The sequence below is a fragment of the Manihot esculenta genome, chromosome 9 (genome assembly GCF_001659605.2).
Source record: "Manihot esculenta cultivar AM560-2 chromosome 9, M.esculenta_v8, whole genome shotgun sequence".
NCBI lineage: Eukaryota > Viridiplantae > Streptophyta > Magnoliopsida > Malpighiales > Euphorbiaceae > Manihot > Manihot esculenta.
The window spans coordinates 7,252,369-7,269,921 of NC_035169.2; the positions used below are offsets into that span (position 1 = coordinate 7,252,369).

Sequence of the window (17,553 nt, forward strand, 5' to 3'; positions counted from 1 at the left end):
TTATAATTATATATTTTTATTTATAAAAATAAAAAAATTACTATTTAATATTTATATCATAAAAAAAATTATTAATTGATCTATTATCTTTAAAAAATATATTATAATATTATATTTTAAAAAATATACTAATTAATCTCCCATTTTAACTTTTACGTATTTTATTATTTAATTTTTATAATTTAAAAATTTATTAATTAATTTTTTAAATTTATAAAAAATTAATTAATTAATTTTCTCGTATTAAAAATATTTTAAATTTTTTTATAATATTTAATAATTAAAATTAGTTAATAATTTTTTAAAAATATATAAAAAAATTAATTTTCTTTAAACAAAGAATAAAACTAACGAGCATGGCTATAATTACGAATTAAATAATAAACTTTTTAAAAAGTTTATAGTAATAGCAGTGGGACCGGAAAGCACTAAATTCGAGGAGCAATGGGGACTATAAGTCCAAAAGCTAAACCAAAATAAATCAGCCATGTCTATCACGTCTTCTCCTTCAGACCTGCCTGACCCCACCGTTAACAATTAATTTATAAATAAGTTTTTGTTTTCATTTAATTCTCATTAAAATTAATGCCGATCATACTTTACCATTCTTTTTTCTTTTTTTTTATTTTTGAGAAGCATACTTTACCATTTTAGAAATACTAATTAGACTAAATACATAATTTATTTTTTATTTTTTTAAATTATTTTATTTATTAATGATACATAAAACTCACTCAAAATACATAGTAAAATTGAATCATGTAATAAGAATATGATAAATTAATATACGCTTTCACTTATAAAAAAAAATTTAAACGACTAGAATGTCCAAAATAAAAAAAAAACGAACACTTTAAGATATATCAATTTCAGATCGGAGAAAACTTACCCTTTTAATTTCAGAATGAGATTTCATAAGAAAGTTACCATTAGTTGTAAACTAACATATCTCTTTTACACTTTCGATCATAAAATTTTCGATCAATTAAACGATCAAATCCTTTATCAATAAACCAATAATGTTTATTACATTATTATCGGATTATAAAAAAGTATTATATTTATTATATCTTTTTATAATATAAAAGAAAAATAACTACAGAGATAAATATAAACTATTGTTCTGTATAAATACTCTAAGATTCTTCGTTTACTATTTTCTTCAATCTACTGATTACACCATAATTTCATTCCGGCCACGTTATCAATTTATTTTCAGTAATATCATTCATCAATTTTATTTTTATTTTATTTATTTTTTTAATTTTTAATTTTTGAATAATTTATTTTTTATAAAATAAAAGAGTGTACATATTAATTCTTTAATTTTTAATTATTGAATAATTTAATTCGTGATAACATATGAATATTATATAGGAGTTGTAGTTATATAGAAATTAAATTATTTTACTATTTAAAAATCGAATGAATAAAGAATAAATAATGTAAATTTAAAATTGAAAGGGTAAAATGATGTCTACTAATTATATAAACATATATATTAGATGATTTAACACATGATTCTTGTTATAATACACGCATATAAAATTTTTATATGTGTCGGTGTATATTTATTTAATTAATATAAAAATAATTTTATATAATATGGAAAGTTTTAATGCACATGAATAATTAATAAATCTTTTTAAAAGCAAAAATTGTACTATTATAAATTTTGTTCGTTTTATTATTTTCAACATATTAAAAAAATAATTTTTTATAATTTTGTAATAAAATAAAATAAAATTATAATAATTAAATATGTTATTATAATGTATAAAAAAATAATAATTTTAGAATAATTAAAAAGAGAGAGAGATAAAAAGATAGAAAAAAAAATTATAAAAGATTATCGATCATTTAGGGTTGAATTCATAGCACCAGCAGTTTATGAGAAAAATAAATACACAAATACTAGCTAATTAAAAAAACAACTCAATAATGGAAGACATAAACGTTATACTCCACCACTGCATCCCCGGTTTTAAAGTCGAGATCATGAGTCTTCGCCTGAGCGTAGCCGCGAGCGAACCGGAAAAGCCCGCTCCCACCCACGATCGGCATCTCTCTAACGCCGGAAAATATACTATTCCGTCCCAAAACACTAAGGTTGCTCCCATTATATTTCCCTTCGGTGAAGGCAAAGTTCAAGACCATTAAAAAACTGAGTTCGGTTTGCGATGCTGATGCGTAAATCCCTTGCGCTTTTCCAATAAGCTTGGAGCTGCGATGGGGCTCGAGGGTCAAGGGGTCATCCATCATCGTGACAAGTCCAAATGCCGATAAGGAGGTGTTGGTCATGGCTGCTTTAGCGACTGGAACAGCGGTGGCGTTTCGGCCACTAACTATGTCGTGGAAGTAGAAGCGAAGGTGGGTTAGTTTCTCTTTCTTGAGGCCTAGCGTCGCCGGAGATAAGATTCTTGAAAAACCGTTGGATTTTGCTGTAGCAAGAGTTGAATAAGAGAGCAGAAAAATGGAAGAAAGGAGGAGAAAACGAAAGTTCGGAAGAGTTTTGGCCATAGCAGTAAAGGGAAGAATATAAGATGTAGGATTTTGATGAAGAAGATGAAGTGATGAACGGACCACTCGCCTATATAATTTATATTGAGTTTTATTCCCTTAACTTCCTGCCATATTTTCATTTTTAAAAAATGTGAAAATTAATTAATTGACCTTTTTGATTTTAAAAAATACTTTAAAATTTATTATTTTATTTTTATTTGAAAATTATTTAATTATTTAATGAAAACGTCTTTATATTTTTATAGTATTTAATTATTCTATTAAAAAAATATAAAGTTTAATTATATATTTTTTTAATATAGTCATTTAATTATTCGATGCCCGTCCTACAAGTAGGAAAGAGTAATTCTTTGCCCTCGCAATGGGTAAAGTTTGAAGTCAAGCGGCCTGACCGAAAAAATAAAAAATTTCGAGTAGCATCCAAATATTTATAATTCAGTCAATTATATATATATTTCAAATGAAAATTGGAAATTGTGGAAATTATATATGTATATATATATATTTTTAAAATGAAAATTGAGAATTAGATATTTATTTAAATGAATTTACGATTATGCTAGTAATTATATATTTTTATAATTTTAAATTTTAAATTAAATTTATTTTATTTTGAGTAAATGTATAGAAGGAGTTAATTGAATTTATATCTAAAAAAGTAAAACCCATATCGGACCAAAAGTTACATCTAAAATGAATTAATCACGGACAAACTTCTTCTCTATAGCATGAGCAGATGGATTTCCCATCTTTTCTATAAAGGAAGAAACAATGGATAAAATTCTTTTGGAAAATTCCAAGGAATCAGCTACTCACGAGACATCAAAGCTGGTGGCTGAAAAAGAAAATTCAGAGAGATATAATGGCTTTTCTAAAAAATAATTGAAAAAATATATATTTTAACTAAATTCTGATGCAATACTACTTCACTCTCAAGAATTTTAATTAATATTAAGGATAAATTCATCTAAGCCTAACCCATATTTGTATTAAGGATGAAGAGCAACTGAGCAAGTGGGGCAGATTTGGGTTGAACCGCGGTTCAGTCTCAAGATTCAAACAAGAAGATTCAGATGACTTGGGCTTAATAATGAAGTTGGGGCTGGAAGAAAAGCCCAAATTCACAAAACGCAAATTGACTAGCACAAACCCTAGTTCCCAATCACTATAAATGCCTTTCAGGGTTTTGTTCCGCATTTCCCTCTTCTATCTTTGGAGGCACCAGCACACAGGGAGATAGTGGGCGAGTGAAGATGCCGGCCGGTCATGGTCTTCGTTCTCGAACTCGGGATTTGTTCGCAAGGCCCTTCAGGAAGAAGGGTTACATTCCCTTGAGTGTATATCTCAGGACCTACAAGATCGGTGACTATGTTGACGTCAAGGTGAACGGCGCTGTTCACAAGGGTATGCCTCACAAATTCTACCATGGCCGCACTGGTCGTGTCTGGAATGTCACCAAGCGGGCTGTCGGTGTTGAGGTCAACAAGCAGGTATAAATATGGAAAATTTTTCTTGATTTGGTGTTTTGCTTCTTGAAAGCAATGAAGATTGGTTATTAACTTATATGTATTTTATGCTTATGAATTGGGGTTTTCTATCTCTTTTTTTCCTGGGTTTTCATTGTCATTTTGATTGGTGTGTGTTTGATCATTAGGTTTCCGATGTATGTATCATACATTATGTAATAGTTTTTCACTCCTTTTTTCAGGGGAGATGATAGCTAATTTGTGAGAATCTAGTTATTTTGATCATGTGGGTGATGATGCTACTTTGATTAAGGAATTTGGTTGAATGTTCATGTGCTTGCTATTATATGGACTGGTTGTAGCTCTTTGGTTGTTGGGTTTGGGCTCTGACTTCGATTTACTTCATTTTGTTTGGTATTGTGCAACTGAATGGTTTCAGCTTTAGACACTATGTGAGGGGAAGAGGTTACTGAACCCTTGTTTTCTTTCTTTAGAAGGCATGCACTCGACCGGCGTGTTCTGATTATTCTGCCCCTGGTACAAATGTTCAGATTTTATGGGTGCTGTTGTCTGGTTTCATCCGTCTCAGTTAATGCTAGTTTAACTCGTAGACTTTTGAAATTTTGCCTTGGTGTTCTTATGTTTGGTTTATAGTTTTCAGTTCTGTTGTTAATTGTCATGGATGATTATTTACAGCGTCTGAGACTAAAGGATTTGCTTGACATTAGAGAGCAATCAAGTAAATGGCTTAATTTTTAACTGAATCAGTTTTTAACCTTAGGTTATTGCTTCATGTGTGCTCTGTTTCACACTGACCTGTGTATTTGCATTCTTTGATTGAGTGTTTAAGCTGCGAACTATAATGATGGATATTATTTGCCTATTATAGGTGGGTAATAGGATTATCAAGAAGAGGATCCATGTCCGCGTGGAGCATTTGCAGCAGTCCAGATGCACAGAAGAGTTTCGCCTAAGGAAGAAGAAGAATGATGCCTTGAAGGCAGAAGCCAAGGCAAGAGGTGAGGTTATTAGCACTAAGAGGCAGCCAGAAGGCCCTAAACCTGGTTTCATGGTTGAGGGTACACTATTGGAAACCGTTACGCCCATCCCCTATGATGTTGTTAACGATCTCAAGGGTGGTTATTAGGTCTGTGATTCTAGGTTTTGTTCATGGTGTTGGGCTTGTGTTGCAAACCTTGTTGGTTGGATAGCTTATTTACATGAGTGTTTTAAATATCTTCAGTTTTGAAGAGGCATTTTGAGATTTCTACATCAGCAATGATTTATGGTTTATTTCATTTACACATTTAGATATAAAGAATGCGTTTCTATTTGAATTTTTATTCATGTTCCATTAATTTTTTTATTGTTGAACAGTTTTGTTGTATACATTATAGAAAATAGCATAACATAGATAAGCTTTGGAGTAGAAAGAAGTGTAGGCTTGTGGAAGTTTGATTTCATTTCTCTTGCCCATTGTTTGGGATCAAAAATTTTAAAAGAATGCTATTCAATTCATTTTTTTTCTATCAAATTTCATGTTTGGAATGTAAAGAATTTATTTTTTTATTTTAAGTTAATAAAATTTTTATTTAAAAAAATGAAATTATGCATAATTTTGTAAAAATTATGCCAAATGAAGGATTATATTTATTGCTGTTTATTATGCATTTCAACATAATGCAAACCCTTTTTCTTCCTTTTCCTATTAAGATGTCATTAACACTTTGTTTGAGGAGAGGTAAAGAGGTAGAGTAGCATATGGTTTTTGGAAAGAAAATGAGGTTTGTAAAAATATTTTAAAATTTTTAAGAGAATATTTTCAATTCACTAATTTAGTATTTAGTAGGTTGAAATGATAAGGTTTTTGTTGATTTTTAAAATTTTTTGAAAAACTTATTTTAAAAATCTTTACCCTCTCCTGAATACAAGCTCAATGTTTTTAAATTTTAAGAAATCTTTCAATACCTCTGAAGGTTTAAAGAGATATAACTCAGGTCCATGTCCTGCACATTAAACCGCAGAGAATAGAAGCGTCCCAATATACCAAAACTAAAAATCTAGCCCAATGAACATCAGAGTCTTGAAGGCCAGAATGAATATGACCCATATTCCAGAACTAGAAAAATCTTTGGAAAGCGCCGCTCTCATTTATCAACTTTTTGGCACCAATAGAGGAGGTTGATTCATACGATAGTAGCCAAAGTGAAACATAACGGAAGAGGTTGATTCATACAATAGTAGCCAAAGTGAAATATATTGAGGGATGGAGGAGCCACCACATCAGCAATAGAAACCAAAGGCTTTCCAGAAATGATAATGAGACGCCGACAACATAATATGCATATACATCGCCGATTTTAGACTTAAAAGGTGAAAATCAACCGTTGGTCTTTTGTTATTGGACTTCAGCCTTGAATACCATAAATTTGGAGAAAACTAAAACATAAATACAAACAATATAGCGAAAAAAAACTCTCAAAAAACTTTGAGAGACTCTAGTGCTAGAACTAGAGCTATTCTTTAGGCCTTGTAAGGAAGAGTACGATCTTTTGGTTAATTATGACAAGTATTTCACAAAGTGAGTTGGGGGATCTAACATCCAACTTATTATGCTCTTTTTGAAAATTATTCAAGCTCTGTCTTTGATTGGTATCGGAAATCTTTTGTATTTATGTGAAAGAAATTTCTATTGTTCTTTATTTATAAAAGAGATAAGAGATCAAAGAATGCTGTATTGAAGGCAGAAGGCAAGACAAGAAGAAATTTTATAATACAACCATTGTATGTACAATGATTATATTATAGTTATTGATCATGGTGGATTTTTTTTAGATCTCATTATAATCAATGGTCATATAAAATAATTTTTTCAAGGCAAGAGCTAAAGTAAGACTCAGTTTTATGATAAAGGGTGCATGATTGGAAACCCTCCATCCCCTGCTATTGTTAATGATCCCAACAGTGGTTATTGGGTGTGCGATCTCATTTGGCTTGTGTTCCCAACTTTAGTTGACTAGATTTAGATTATTTATACGAGTCCTTTTAAAATTGTTAATTTTAAAGGAATATTTTCAGATTTATATATCAGCAATGATACATGGTTTATTTTTCCTCATCTAGATATGAAGGATATTTTTCTATTTAAATTTATATATTTCTAAAGTATATATGATATGAAGGAACAAATATGGTCTTTTGACTAATGGGTGCTATCGTTATGGTAGTTGGTGGTAAATTTGCCTAATTTATCTTGTGTAAACTAGCATTGAAATGATTACTGATTAGCTGCACTTAACTCGATTACACAACCTGCTTCAAACTGATAAGTAACATTTTTTGTTAATGTTTCTATACTTAATAAGCACTTTATGAGTAAAGGTGGTTAATTTGATATTCTAAAAAAAATAAATAATCTCGACGTTATTACAGTGGAGTTAGCAAAAAATTTTTAAAAAAAAGAGAAGGTCGCTAAATTAAAAGTTTACATGCTCAATAGCTCAAGAAAAGGAATTTAATTATGACAAGTATTAAATTGGGGGATTTAACATACAACTTATTATTTCTTTTGAAAATTATTCAAGTTCTGTTTTTGATTTATCTTGAAAATCTCTTTATTTATGCAAAAGAAAACTCTCTTGTTCTTTATTTACAAGAGAGATAAAGAGATAAAGGAATGCTCCATTGAAGGCATAAGCTTAAGATATATTCAGAGAAAATTATATATTTGTATATTTGGAGATAAAATGTCTTTTTTAATATTATTTTATGGAATAAGAAAATGAAAAAGGAAAAGAAAAAGAAAGAAGTAGGATAACGTAAAATACACAATCTTCCGATCATTGTATATTTCAATGATTTCGGTAAGAGAAAACTACGGAAGTGACATCGTTTTAGCTGTCTTCAAATATGAAAGCACAAAGTGGGCCCACTAGTAATGAAAATATATATATATATTCCCATGCAATCCTGTCCTCCACCTTAAAATTATATTATCAATTATACACTTTGTTTTTTTTGGTCTCAGTAATAGAATTCAGCAATCAAATTAAGAAATAATATTTGATTTGACTTATGGGGTATGGACTCGGTAATCAAAATAAATTAAAATTAATTAAATTAATAAATAATATTAATCTAATTGAATTTTTTTATAAAAATATTTGAATTAAATTGAACAATCCCATTTTAAAATAATAATAATTGAACCAAACTAAATGAGTAAATAATATAATATTCATATATACTATACTATAATATTATCTTACTTTGAATGAGGAAATAAATGAATGAATAGAATGGAAATAAATAACATTTAAAAATAATAATAAATTTAATATAATATGTGAAAGTGATTCTTTTATATCATTTAACAAGAAAAAAAAAAGGGAATAAACTATAGAAGGGAGTTCACAGATTATCCAAATTTAAATTTAAATTATTTAGTTTGTTCAATTTATTTGCTTAGAATTATTGGAAGAAACAAAATTTGATAAATTAAATCATTATAATAAAATTAAATAGAGCATAGTTCAAAATTTTAAATTCTGATATAATAATTTAAAAAAAAAGTATTTCTAGTCAGAAAAAATTTCGCCTTTTAAAATAATCAATACCCAATTTGCCCTTTTTCATTTAAGAAATGTCTGTAACATCACAAGCGAAGTTAAAAGATTGCCCAGCTCCAATTTGATATTTGGCCTAAATCACATGCATTGCCTATGCAATTTTATATTGGCCTTATACAGTGGCACAGGCTAAGTTTTTTTCAAAAAATTATTGCATGAAAAAAATTTTATATTATATTTATTAATATACGTTCCAGTCACATCATTTCATTATTAAATTATTTTTAAAATTAATAAATTTATTTTGAATGCATATTAAATAAACACATAATTTAGAAATATAATAAATAAATTATGATGTAGAAAAAGAAAGTACCCTAGAATTTGAAGAGTTAGTTAGAAATTTAATGGAAGGTTAAAAGAACCAATCATGTCTTAATTTGGATTAAACAGGTAAAAAAGTAACTAACTATGTGAAAAAATAATAATAAGATAAAGATAAAAATAACTATTTGAACCTTAAAATATAAATTACAAAATTTTTTTGCTAGGAATAGAAATAACTCTTATTATCGTATATGCATACAGACTTTCCATCTTTTTATTTTTTATATTCTAAAATATTGTATTTTTACTTTTTTATAATACAGTTAACATATAATTTTATTTTAATTATTTTTTAAATAAAAATTCAAACCATTCTTTAGCATTTAATTTAAATTATAAGTTATTTATAATGTTCTTATTGTCCCAGTAAAAATTAATGTCCTTATTTATATTAAAAATAAAAAAAATGCTAACAGTAATTTAAAAAAAATATTGACCAATACTTTTTATTCTATTAGTTTAAAAATATAATACTCTTTATTCTATTAATTTAAAAGTATAATAATTAATGATCATAGGAGAAAAAAATTTAAAGGTGAATTTTAGTCTGTAACTTATTTAGAACAATTAAAAAGACTTACCACTTGTATTATTTTACATTTTAATTTAAAAGTTTAAATTTTAAATAAATTAATTTAATATTTGTATTTAATGTATTTTTAATAAATTTCTAAAATTAAATTTCAAAATAAATAATTTAATAGTTAAATATATAATTTATATTTTCAACGGTAATAAATTTTATTTTATAATAGTAATTATAAATATTTTATAGTAAATATGTTATTAAATTTAAAATAAAGAGTATGTATAAAATAATTAAAAATAATATATTTATTATAAAATTTTATTATTATTGGTATAAAACAAAATTTATTTATTGTTAATAATATATAAACGATATATTTAATAGTAGGGTGAGCATGCGATTGATTTGATTTAAAATTAAATCGAACCGAATAAATTAAAAATTAAAATTTTAGTATTTATAAAAATTGAATCGAATTGAATCAGTTTAATTAGGTTCGATTCAATTTGATTTAATTGATTTAAATTTTTATTAATTTTTTTTATTTTTTATATTTTATTTTTAATATTTTAAAATTTAATTAAAATATTTTTAATATAATATGATCTAATCTCTATATTATTAAAAATAATATATTATTATCGCTAATCGGTTCGATTTAATTTTTTTAATTTTTTCTTGCTTAAAATCGAACCAAATCGAAATAACAAAAATTTTTAAAATTAAAAATTAAACTAAACCGAAATAAATAAAAAATCAAACTGAATTTTTAAATTAATTTAGTTGGGTCAGTTTTTTGAGTTTGAATAAATATTGTTCAAACCTATTTAATAATTAGATTATTATTATCTTTAAAATTAAATATATCATTTAATTATAATTAAGTATAAATTAATATTATTTTATATATATAATTAATTTATATTTAAAAAAAATAAAATATTACAATGTACATTCTAAATGAAATATTATATTTTAAATTTTAAAAATTAATTAAAATTACACTAACTACAAATGTTGAACTAAATTTAAATATTTAAATTAAAACGTAAAATAATATAAATATTAATTTTTTAATTATTTAGTTATTAATTTATATAAAATAATAATAATAATAATACATGTAATTTAAACTACTAAATTATTATATATATTATTAAATTGCTATATAAATTATTAAATATTAAATTTAAGAATTTAAAGAGGAGTTAAAATAATATGAAAATGTAAAAATTAAATCAATTAAATTAAAATTAAAAGGATTATATTAAAATATAAATATATATAAATATTAGACTTTTTAAATTAATTAACCAAATAAAATTTAAGAATTTAATTACATTAACTACTCTCACCTGTTCATTATTTTTTTTAATTACTTTTTTTTAAATGGTTTTTTTAATTACTTTTAAATGTCTTAAAATGTTATCTACTTTATTTATTTACATTACTGATTAATCTATTATAATATTATTTTATTTCAAGATAAATTTATTTTTTTTAAATGAAAATTTAAATTATCATTTGATATTTAATTCAAAATGTATATTATTGATATCGTTATTATTTTAATAAAATTTAATATTTATAAAATAAATATAATTAAAATGATAATTGAAAAAAAAATATTTTTTTAAGTAAAATAAAAATCATTCATTAATCTACATGAAAAGTGAAATAAAAAAATTAATTATGGGATAAATGAGTATATGTGTTAATAAATAACTATATACTTATTCTTTAATCGATGTAAGTTTCTCAAGCGAGATTAGGGATGTAAACGGGTAGAATACCCGTGAAAATTAAACTATCCGAACCCGATTTATATTAGTAATATTCGAATCCGTTCCGAATCCGATTAAAAATTAATTTAAACTATCTGAATCCGTATCAAATCCGATTATTATTACCCGAATAAAATTCGAATCCGTTTAATTTCATATATTTTAATTAATAATTTATATAAAAAATATTTCTCATTAATAATTTTTATTTAAAAATATAATATTTTTGAAAAATATTTAAATTTAAATTTTTAAATAAAAATATATAAAAAAATTTATAAATATTATTATAAAATATATTTTTTATATTAAATTAATTATTTATATAAACGAATTCTTGTGTTGGTACCTAACACCGAATCCGATCCGACGAGATTAATCGAGTCGTATTAATTAATTATCCAAACAAAAGGCACATATCATAAATCAAATAAAGAAAAAACATGATCACACATAATTATATTTATTAACAATATTATTATTTTTGGTTCGACTTTTCTTACAATGAAACCCTTGAACAGGAACGCAGAACATCTCTATTACACAAGAATTGACAAAATTACCCTTGCACAGGGACAAACGATGTTAGGTTCCTGGATTTCCCTCCTGGCTTCTCCCAAACCACCGCCTGATACTTCTTGCTGGCTTGTCCATCTTTCGCTTCCAATATCAGCCGGTAATTCATCCCGGAAACCACCTGCTGTTCGCCCTTCTCCAACTTCACCAGCTTCAGATCGGCCTTCGACCTCTGATTATACTCATCTACAGCGAACTTCCCGATCTCTACGATGTGCGGATCATTCAAATCCTTTATAGGCTTCCAGCCGCCAAGCAGAGCAGCAGAACCTACGGCGGCGAAGAAGAGAAGGCCGGAAAGGAGAGAAAATGGTTTCATTTTGTAACCGTCAGTCGGGCCCTCCGTAAATCGAGTAATTTTCGTATGGAAGAGCGTGGAAAGGCAGATGAGTAATGAAGGTATTTATAACGGATAGTTGTGAAATAATTACATATTGGGGGCTGCAATTTAGAAAAATTACGAATAGACCACAGACGCGGCGATAAGGATTGGGGCCCACCACGCGCGACCGTATTTAGAGTTTTGAGGTCCGCGTAGGTAGCGTATATGGAGAAAAGTGGTTCCCAATGGTCTTACTTAATTGGTAAATATTACCATTGTGGTGGGCCTCACTTTTCGGATAATTTTCACAACTTTCTAAATTTTAGTCATTAATTTATTATAATAATTAAATTTCAATTTATTTTAAAAATGCCATCCATATTTAAGCAATTACATTTAATAATCACTTAAAATGAGATTTTAATAAATTTTTCAGTAAAATAATTATATAAATTATTTTATATAAAATAATAAAAAAATTTATTTACCATCAAATTCAATTTATAGGTGTATATTTTTTTAATTTTTTAATTATATTAAATTAAAAAAATTTATTTTTATATAATATTTGTTATCAATTATAATTTAATAATTAATTGGTAATTATTATTTTTAATAAAATAATTATATAATTTAAAATAATAAATAAAATAAATTATATTTTAAATTTTAATATAATTAATAAATTAATTTTTTTATTTTTAAAATAAATCATATTCTCATTACAAAGAATACAAATATGTACCCAATAACAAGAGATCATGCATCCCCATCAATTAGACGGGAGAGAAAATTTATCTGATCAAAGCTAGATCCGCTCATTACCACAATACAAGTCCTCCATTTCACTGCTCCAGCCGTTTCTAAGCAGACCCCAGAACATCCTTCAAATTGTACCCTTCAATGGAAGCAAACTCATCAAGCAATCCCTAAAAAATCCCATTATCCACACAGTTTCCCAGCAATTGATCCCTTTATTCAATGATACACTCTTGGCTCTGTCGTCATCTTCCCCAACAACAATGGGCATGTGGCCACTGTAGAGAGAGAGAGTTAAATGGAGGGAAGTAAAGGGAGAAGGAGGGAGAGGGTGATATTTTCTTAAAGGCTGTTTTTGAAATTTAAACTATTTCTCTTTCTTTTTATCCGATTTTAGAGCGGAAAGAATTTCAATTTTAAGGGAGTAAAAATATAAAAGTTTAAGTGTTCAGTTTTAAAAATAAATATAACGAATAATTTATTAATTATATTAAAATTGAGAGATTAAAATGTAATTTATTTTAATAAATATAAAAAATTAATATTTTTTATTAGATAAAGATATAATGATAAAAAAATCATGAATTATTCATGGTTTAACAAATATAATTCAAACCATAAAAGTTAATTAATATACCCTAAATTAACCACATAAATTTATTTATATCCTGATGTTAAGTTTGATCGTACAGAAATATCACGTCATTATTTTACTCAGTATCAAAAATTAATATTTTAATATAATTAATAATTATTAAAAAAATTTTAAACTTTATCGATTTTAATAATTATACACTAAATTTTTATTTTAATAAATATATCCTAAATCAATATTTTAATTTTGTTTGATTTTTAATTTTGATTTACTTTATTTATAATTTTCTACAACATATTTTTAAAAGTCGATAACTCATTTTTTATTTTTTATTTTTACATTGACAGGTATAACTTTTTGCATAATTATAGGTTATAAGTGTTATGACAATATTAATTCTAATAAATTAAAAATCACAATTTTCTCAATTAAAAATTAATTATATTTATTATATTCAGATTAGACCAAAAGTTAATAATCTATTGAATAAATCTAAAATGGATAAATACATTATATAATATATAAAATATAGTTATAAATTAAATTTACTTTATCATTTTCGATTAATTATATTAATTGTTGACTTTCAACTCTACCAAAATAGATATATAAGTATAATTAATTTTCAGATGGTGAGAATTGTGATTCTTAATTTATTAGTAGTATTATTAGTACAACACTTATAACTGATAACTATGTAAAGATTTATATTTATCGATATAAAAAAATCAAAAAATTGAGTTATTGGCTCTTAAAAATGTATTATCTAAAATTATAAGTAAGTTGAATTAAAATTAAAAATCAAACAAATTAAAAACTGATTTGGAATATATTTATTAAAAAAAACGAGGGTATATTTATTAAAATTAATAAAATTTAGATTTTTTTTATAATTATATATTTAAATTATATAAAATATTAATTTTTTGTACCGACTAAAATGATGGTGTGATGTTTTTATTAAATTTAATTGTCAAACTTAATAATAAGGTATAAATAAATTTATATAATTAGTTTAGGGTATATTATTTAATTTTTATAGTTTAGTATATATATATTAAAACATGAATAGTTCATGATTTTTTTGGCCATTATCCCTTAGATATAGACTACGAAATAAAAATATATTTAAACTACAAAATAAAAAGATATTTAGATTTTAGGTGGCGTACCAGTCAACAAAGTTTAAAATTTTAGAGACTAAGAGATTACGGTAAATAAAAAAAAGATTTCTTTATTATTGTTTTAAGTCGTGTCGAACAGCTGCATATACGTCTTATTGGAAAATTCACCGGCATCTCACTGGAAAATTTATCGACATCTCACTTGTGTAATTATTTTATAAAACTATTTAAATGTTGATAACTTTTCTAAAATAAATTGAAATCCACTGACTATTTAGTGAAAATGAGTGAAAATTATCCCTCACTTTTGAGTTGGAGATATAATTGCCTCGTTAATTTTATGAATAATATTTTTAATAAAAAAAATTAAAATATTTATTATTTTTATCATTTAATAATTTTTAAAATATGTTAAATGAATTAATTAAAAAAATAATTATTAATCCATTTACTCATTTTATTACTGTGTTCTAATTTAAATGATATAACCGAAGATTACGGACTCATTATATTATATGGTATTAAATTATATAATTTTTTAATTGCCGTGGACTTTTTTATTATGAATGAATAATCTTATGAATAAAGCTAGAGAAGGAGACAAAGAGTAGAGGAATAAGGTATACGACAATTACATGATAATATAGTTATTTTTTAAGAGATGATTCATAGTATACAAAAGAAGAAATGTGGAATGCAGCGGATGGTGCTTAAAGTGAACTTTGCAAAAGGCTTATGATAGACTACAATGAGACTTTTTAATAAAAACTCTTATTCAGGTTCAGTTTTTAGTAAGTTGGATATCTGTTATTGAAATGCTCCTTAGGTCATGTTATATGCGGATTAGAATAATTAAAGGGATCCTTTATCCTCTTATTTGTTTGTTTTGGTTATGGACTGATTGGGCCATTTGATTAATAGAGCTGTTAATTCAGGTGAATGGTGCTCGATCAAAATAAGTCAGCATGGTCTTTGCTGACAATCTCTTACTATTTGAAGAGACTTATATTCACCAAATGATGTTAATTAAAATGTATGGAAGTATTTGGTCTTGCTTTAGGACAAAGGGTGAATTTTTAAAAATCAAAAATATTTTTTTTAACCAATGTAGATGATGCTAAAAGACTAAGATATTTGCTCTATTGCTGGGATATTAGAAACTGAATCTTTGGGCAAGTATCCAGGAATTTCAATGGTGCAAGGACATGTTAACATGCATCATTTTGATGATCTCTTAGTAAAAATGGATAATTATTTAGCAGATTGAAAAATGAGAATGCTTTCTTTTGCTGGTCAGGTAACATTAGCCAAATCTATCCATTTTAAACTTCCCAACAATTTGATGTAATCAGTTTATATTCCAAAATCGATATGTGATAAATTTGATAAAAGGATTAAGAGTTTTGTTTGGGGGATATACATGGTGGGCAAAGAGTTCATCTTGTAAATCTCTACCAAGGAATCAGGGTGGCTTGGGGTTAAAATCTTATCGGTCAATGGATTCGACATTTTTTGCCAAAATGGGATGGAAGATTTTGAAAGAAGATCATGTATTATGGGTACAAGTGCTAAAAGGTAAGTACTTTCGTTCGCATTCAAATTTGGAGCTGTTTGTATCTAAGCTTACTAACGCTTTTATTTGAAGAGGTATTTTTAACAACTTTTCATTATTGCAAGAGACTTATATATGGCTGTAGGCAGTAGAATGAGTACATATTTCTGGAATGATACCTGCATTGGGAAGGGGCCTCTTCATGATTTTTTAATCAAGTCCCTTCCAAGTTCATGTGAATAAACTTGGTCGCTCAATATTGGAAGAATAATGATTGGAGTTGGAATATTATTACATCATATTTGTCTGATAAGGGATGTAATTTGGTGGAAGGTAAGTTTTTTATAGTTGATGTTTGTGCTATGGATCAAACAGTATGGAAGCTCACATGTAATGGTCATTTCACCGTTAAAACGACATATGCTTTATGGTACGATGAATCCTCCTCCGCTCCCAATTCGATTTGAAAGATAATTTGGAGTATTTCGATTTATCAATATATTCGGTGTTTCGTTTGGATTTTAATTCATGAAAAACTTATGACCAAAATAGAAATAAATAGGGGTTTTTACAAGACATGAGTTGTACCTTCTGTGATGCAATAGTAGAGGACATATCCCACATTTTTCGAAATTATCCGACGACTCAATAATTTTGGTCTTGCATTTGGAGGGTTGATTCTCTTCATGTTTTCTTATCTATAGATATTCTTATTTGGTTTTTTCGGTTACAGAATTTTGAATGTAGGTTATTTTTTTATTCATCTTCTGCATAGGTCCTATTTTTAGGTTTGTGGTGGCTATAGAAATGGAGGAATGAAGATGTATTTTGTGGCATTCGCTGCTGTTTAAGCCAACAAATCAGTTGTTTTAAGTTGCTGTTAGCACAAAATCTCTGGTTTGGTGTTCCAGAATAGGACTCTAGACCATACCCGAATGTTGGTAAATATTGCTTAGCAACCTCCCTTGCCTGATTTGGTTAAACTAAACATAGATGAGACAATTAAAGGGAACCCAGGAAATGGAGGTGCGTGGGGAGAGTCTTGCGCAATTAGTGTGGAGCATGATTGAAGAGTTATTACATTCGTCTTGGTGTTTGTTTCTCAATGGATGTGGAGTTGCATGCTGTATTATTTGGTTTTCGAGTAGATGGAATATAGGGATCAAACGATTAATGATTGAAATGGACTCTACAATTGGTCTTGCTCTGATGGAAGCTGACATATGTAAAAATTTATACTATGCTAATATTTTGTATCAATATCGTCAATTGTTATATCTCAATTGACAAATAAGGTTTAGACATATATATAAACAAGCAAATTGTGTTGTGAATGAACTAGATGATCAAGTAGTTTGAGACAATTTT

The 17,553-nt window shown here is 26.3% G+C and overlaps 3 protein-coding genes across 3 annotated transcripts; 1 reads left to right on the forward strand and 2 right to left on the reverse strand.

The window, feature by feature from the left end:
- Positions 1-1,827: 1,827 nt before the first annotated feature.
- On the reverse strand, positions 1,828-2,584 carry LOC110623549 (dirigent protein 22). The gene has a single exon (XM_021768536.2). The coding sequence runs from the start codon at positions 2,518-2,520 to the stop codon at positions 1,936-1,938; it is 585 nt and encodes a 194-aa protein (XP_021624228.1). The 5' UTR covers positions 2,521-2,584; the 3' UTR covers positions 1,828-1,935.
- A 1,123-nt stretch (positions 2,585-3,707) lies between these two features.
- Positions 3,708-5,245, forward strand: LOC110621975 (60S ribosomal protein L21-2). Its single transcript, XM_021766295.2, has 2 exons — positions 3,708-4,013; positions 4,879-5,245. The coding sequence occupies exons 1-2, from the start codon at positions 3,777-3,779 to the stop codon at positions 5,134-5,136; spliced, it is 495 nt and encodes a 164-aa protein (XP_021621987.1). The 5' UTR covers positions 3,708-3,776; the 3' UTR covers positions 5,137-5,245.
- Positions 5,246-11,701: 6,456 nt separating this feature from the next.
- LOC110622368 (cysteine proteinase inhibitor 5) lies at positions 11,702-12,221 on the reverse strand. The gene has a single exon (XM_021766852.2). It carries the CDS (start codon positions 12,150-12,152, stop codon positions 11,817-11,819), a length of 336 nt encoding a protein of 111 aa, XP_021622544.1. The 5' UTR covers positions 12,153-12,221; the 3' UTR covers positions 11,702-11,816.
- Between the last annotated feature and the right edge of the window lie 5,332 nt (positions 12,222-17,553).

Excerpts from the sequence above, each read along its gene's own strand:
- LOC110623549 (XM_021768536.2), bottom strand. The coding sequence starts at position 2,520 with ATGGCCAAAACTCTTCCGAACTTTCGTTTTCTCCTCCTTTCTTCCATT.
- LOC110621975 (XM_021766295.2), top strand. The coding sequence starts at position 3,777 with ATGCCGGCCGGTCATGGTCTTCGTTCTCGAACTCGGGATTTGTTCGCA. Across the intron at positions 4,014-4,878 it reads GTGTTGAGGTCAACAAGCAG|GTGGGTAATAGGATTATCAA; the intron begins GTATAAATATGG and ends TGCCTATTATAG.
- LOC110622368 (XM_021766852.2), bottom strand. The coding sequence starts at position 12,152 with ATGAAACCATTTTCTCTCCTTTCCGGCCTTCTCTTCTTCGCCGCCGTA.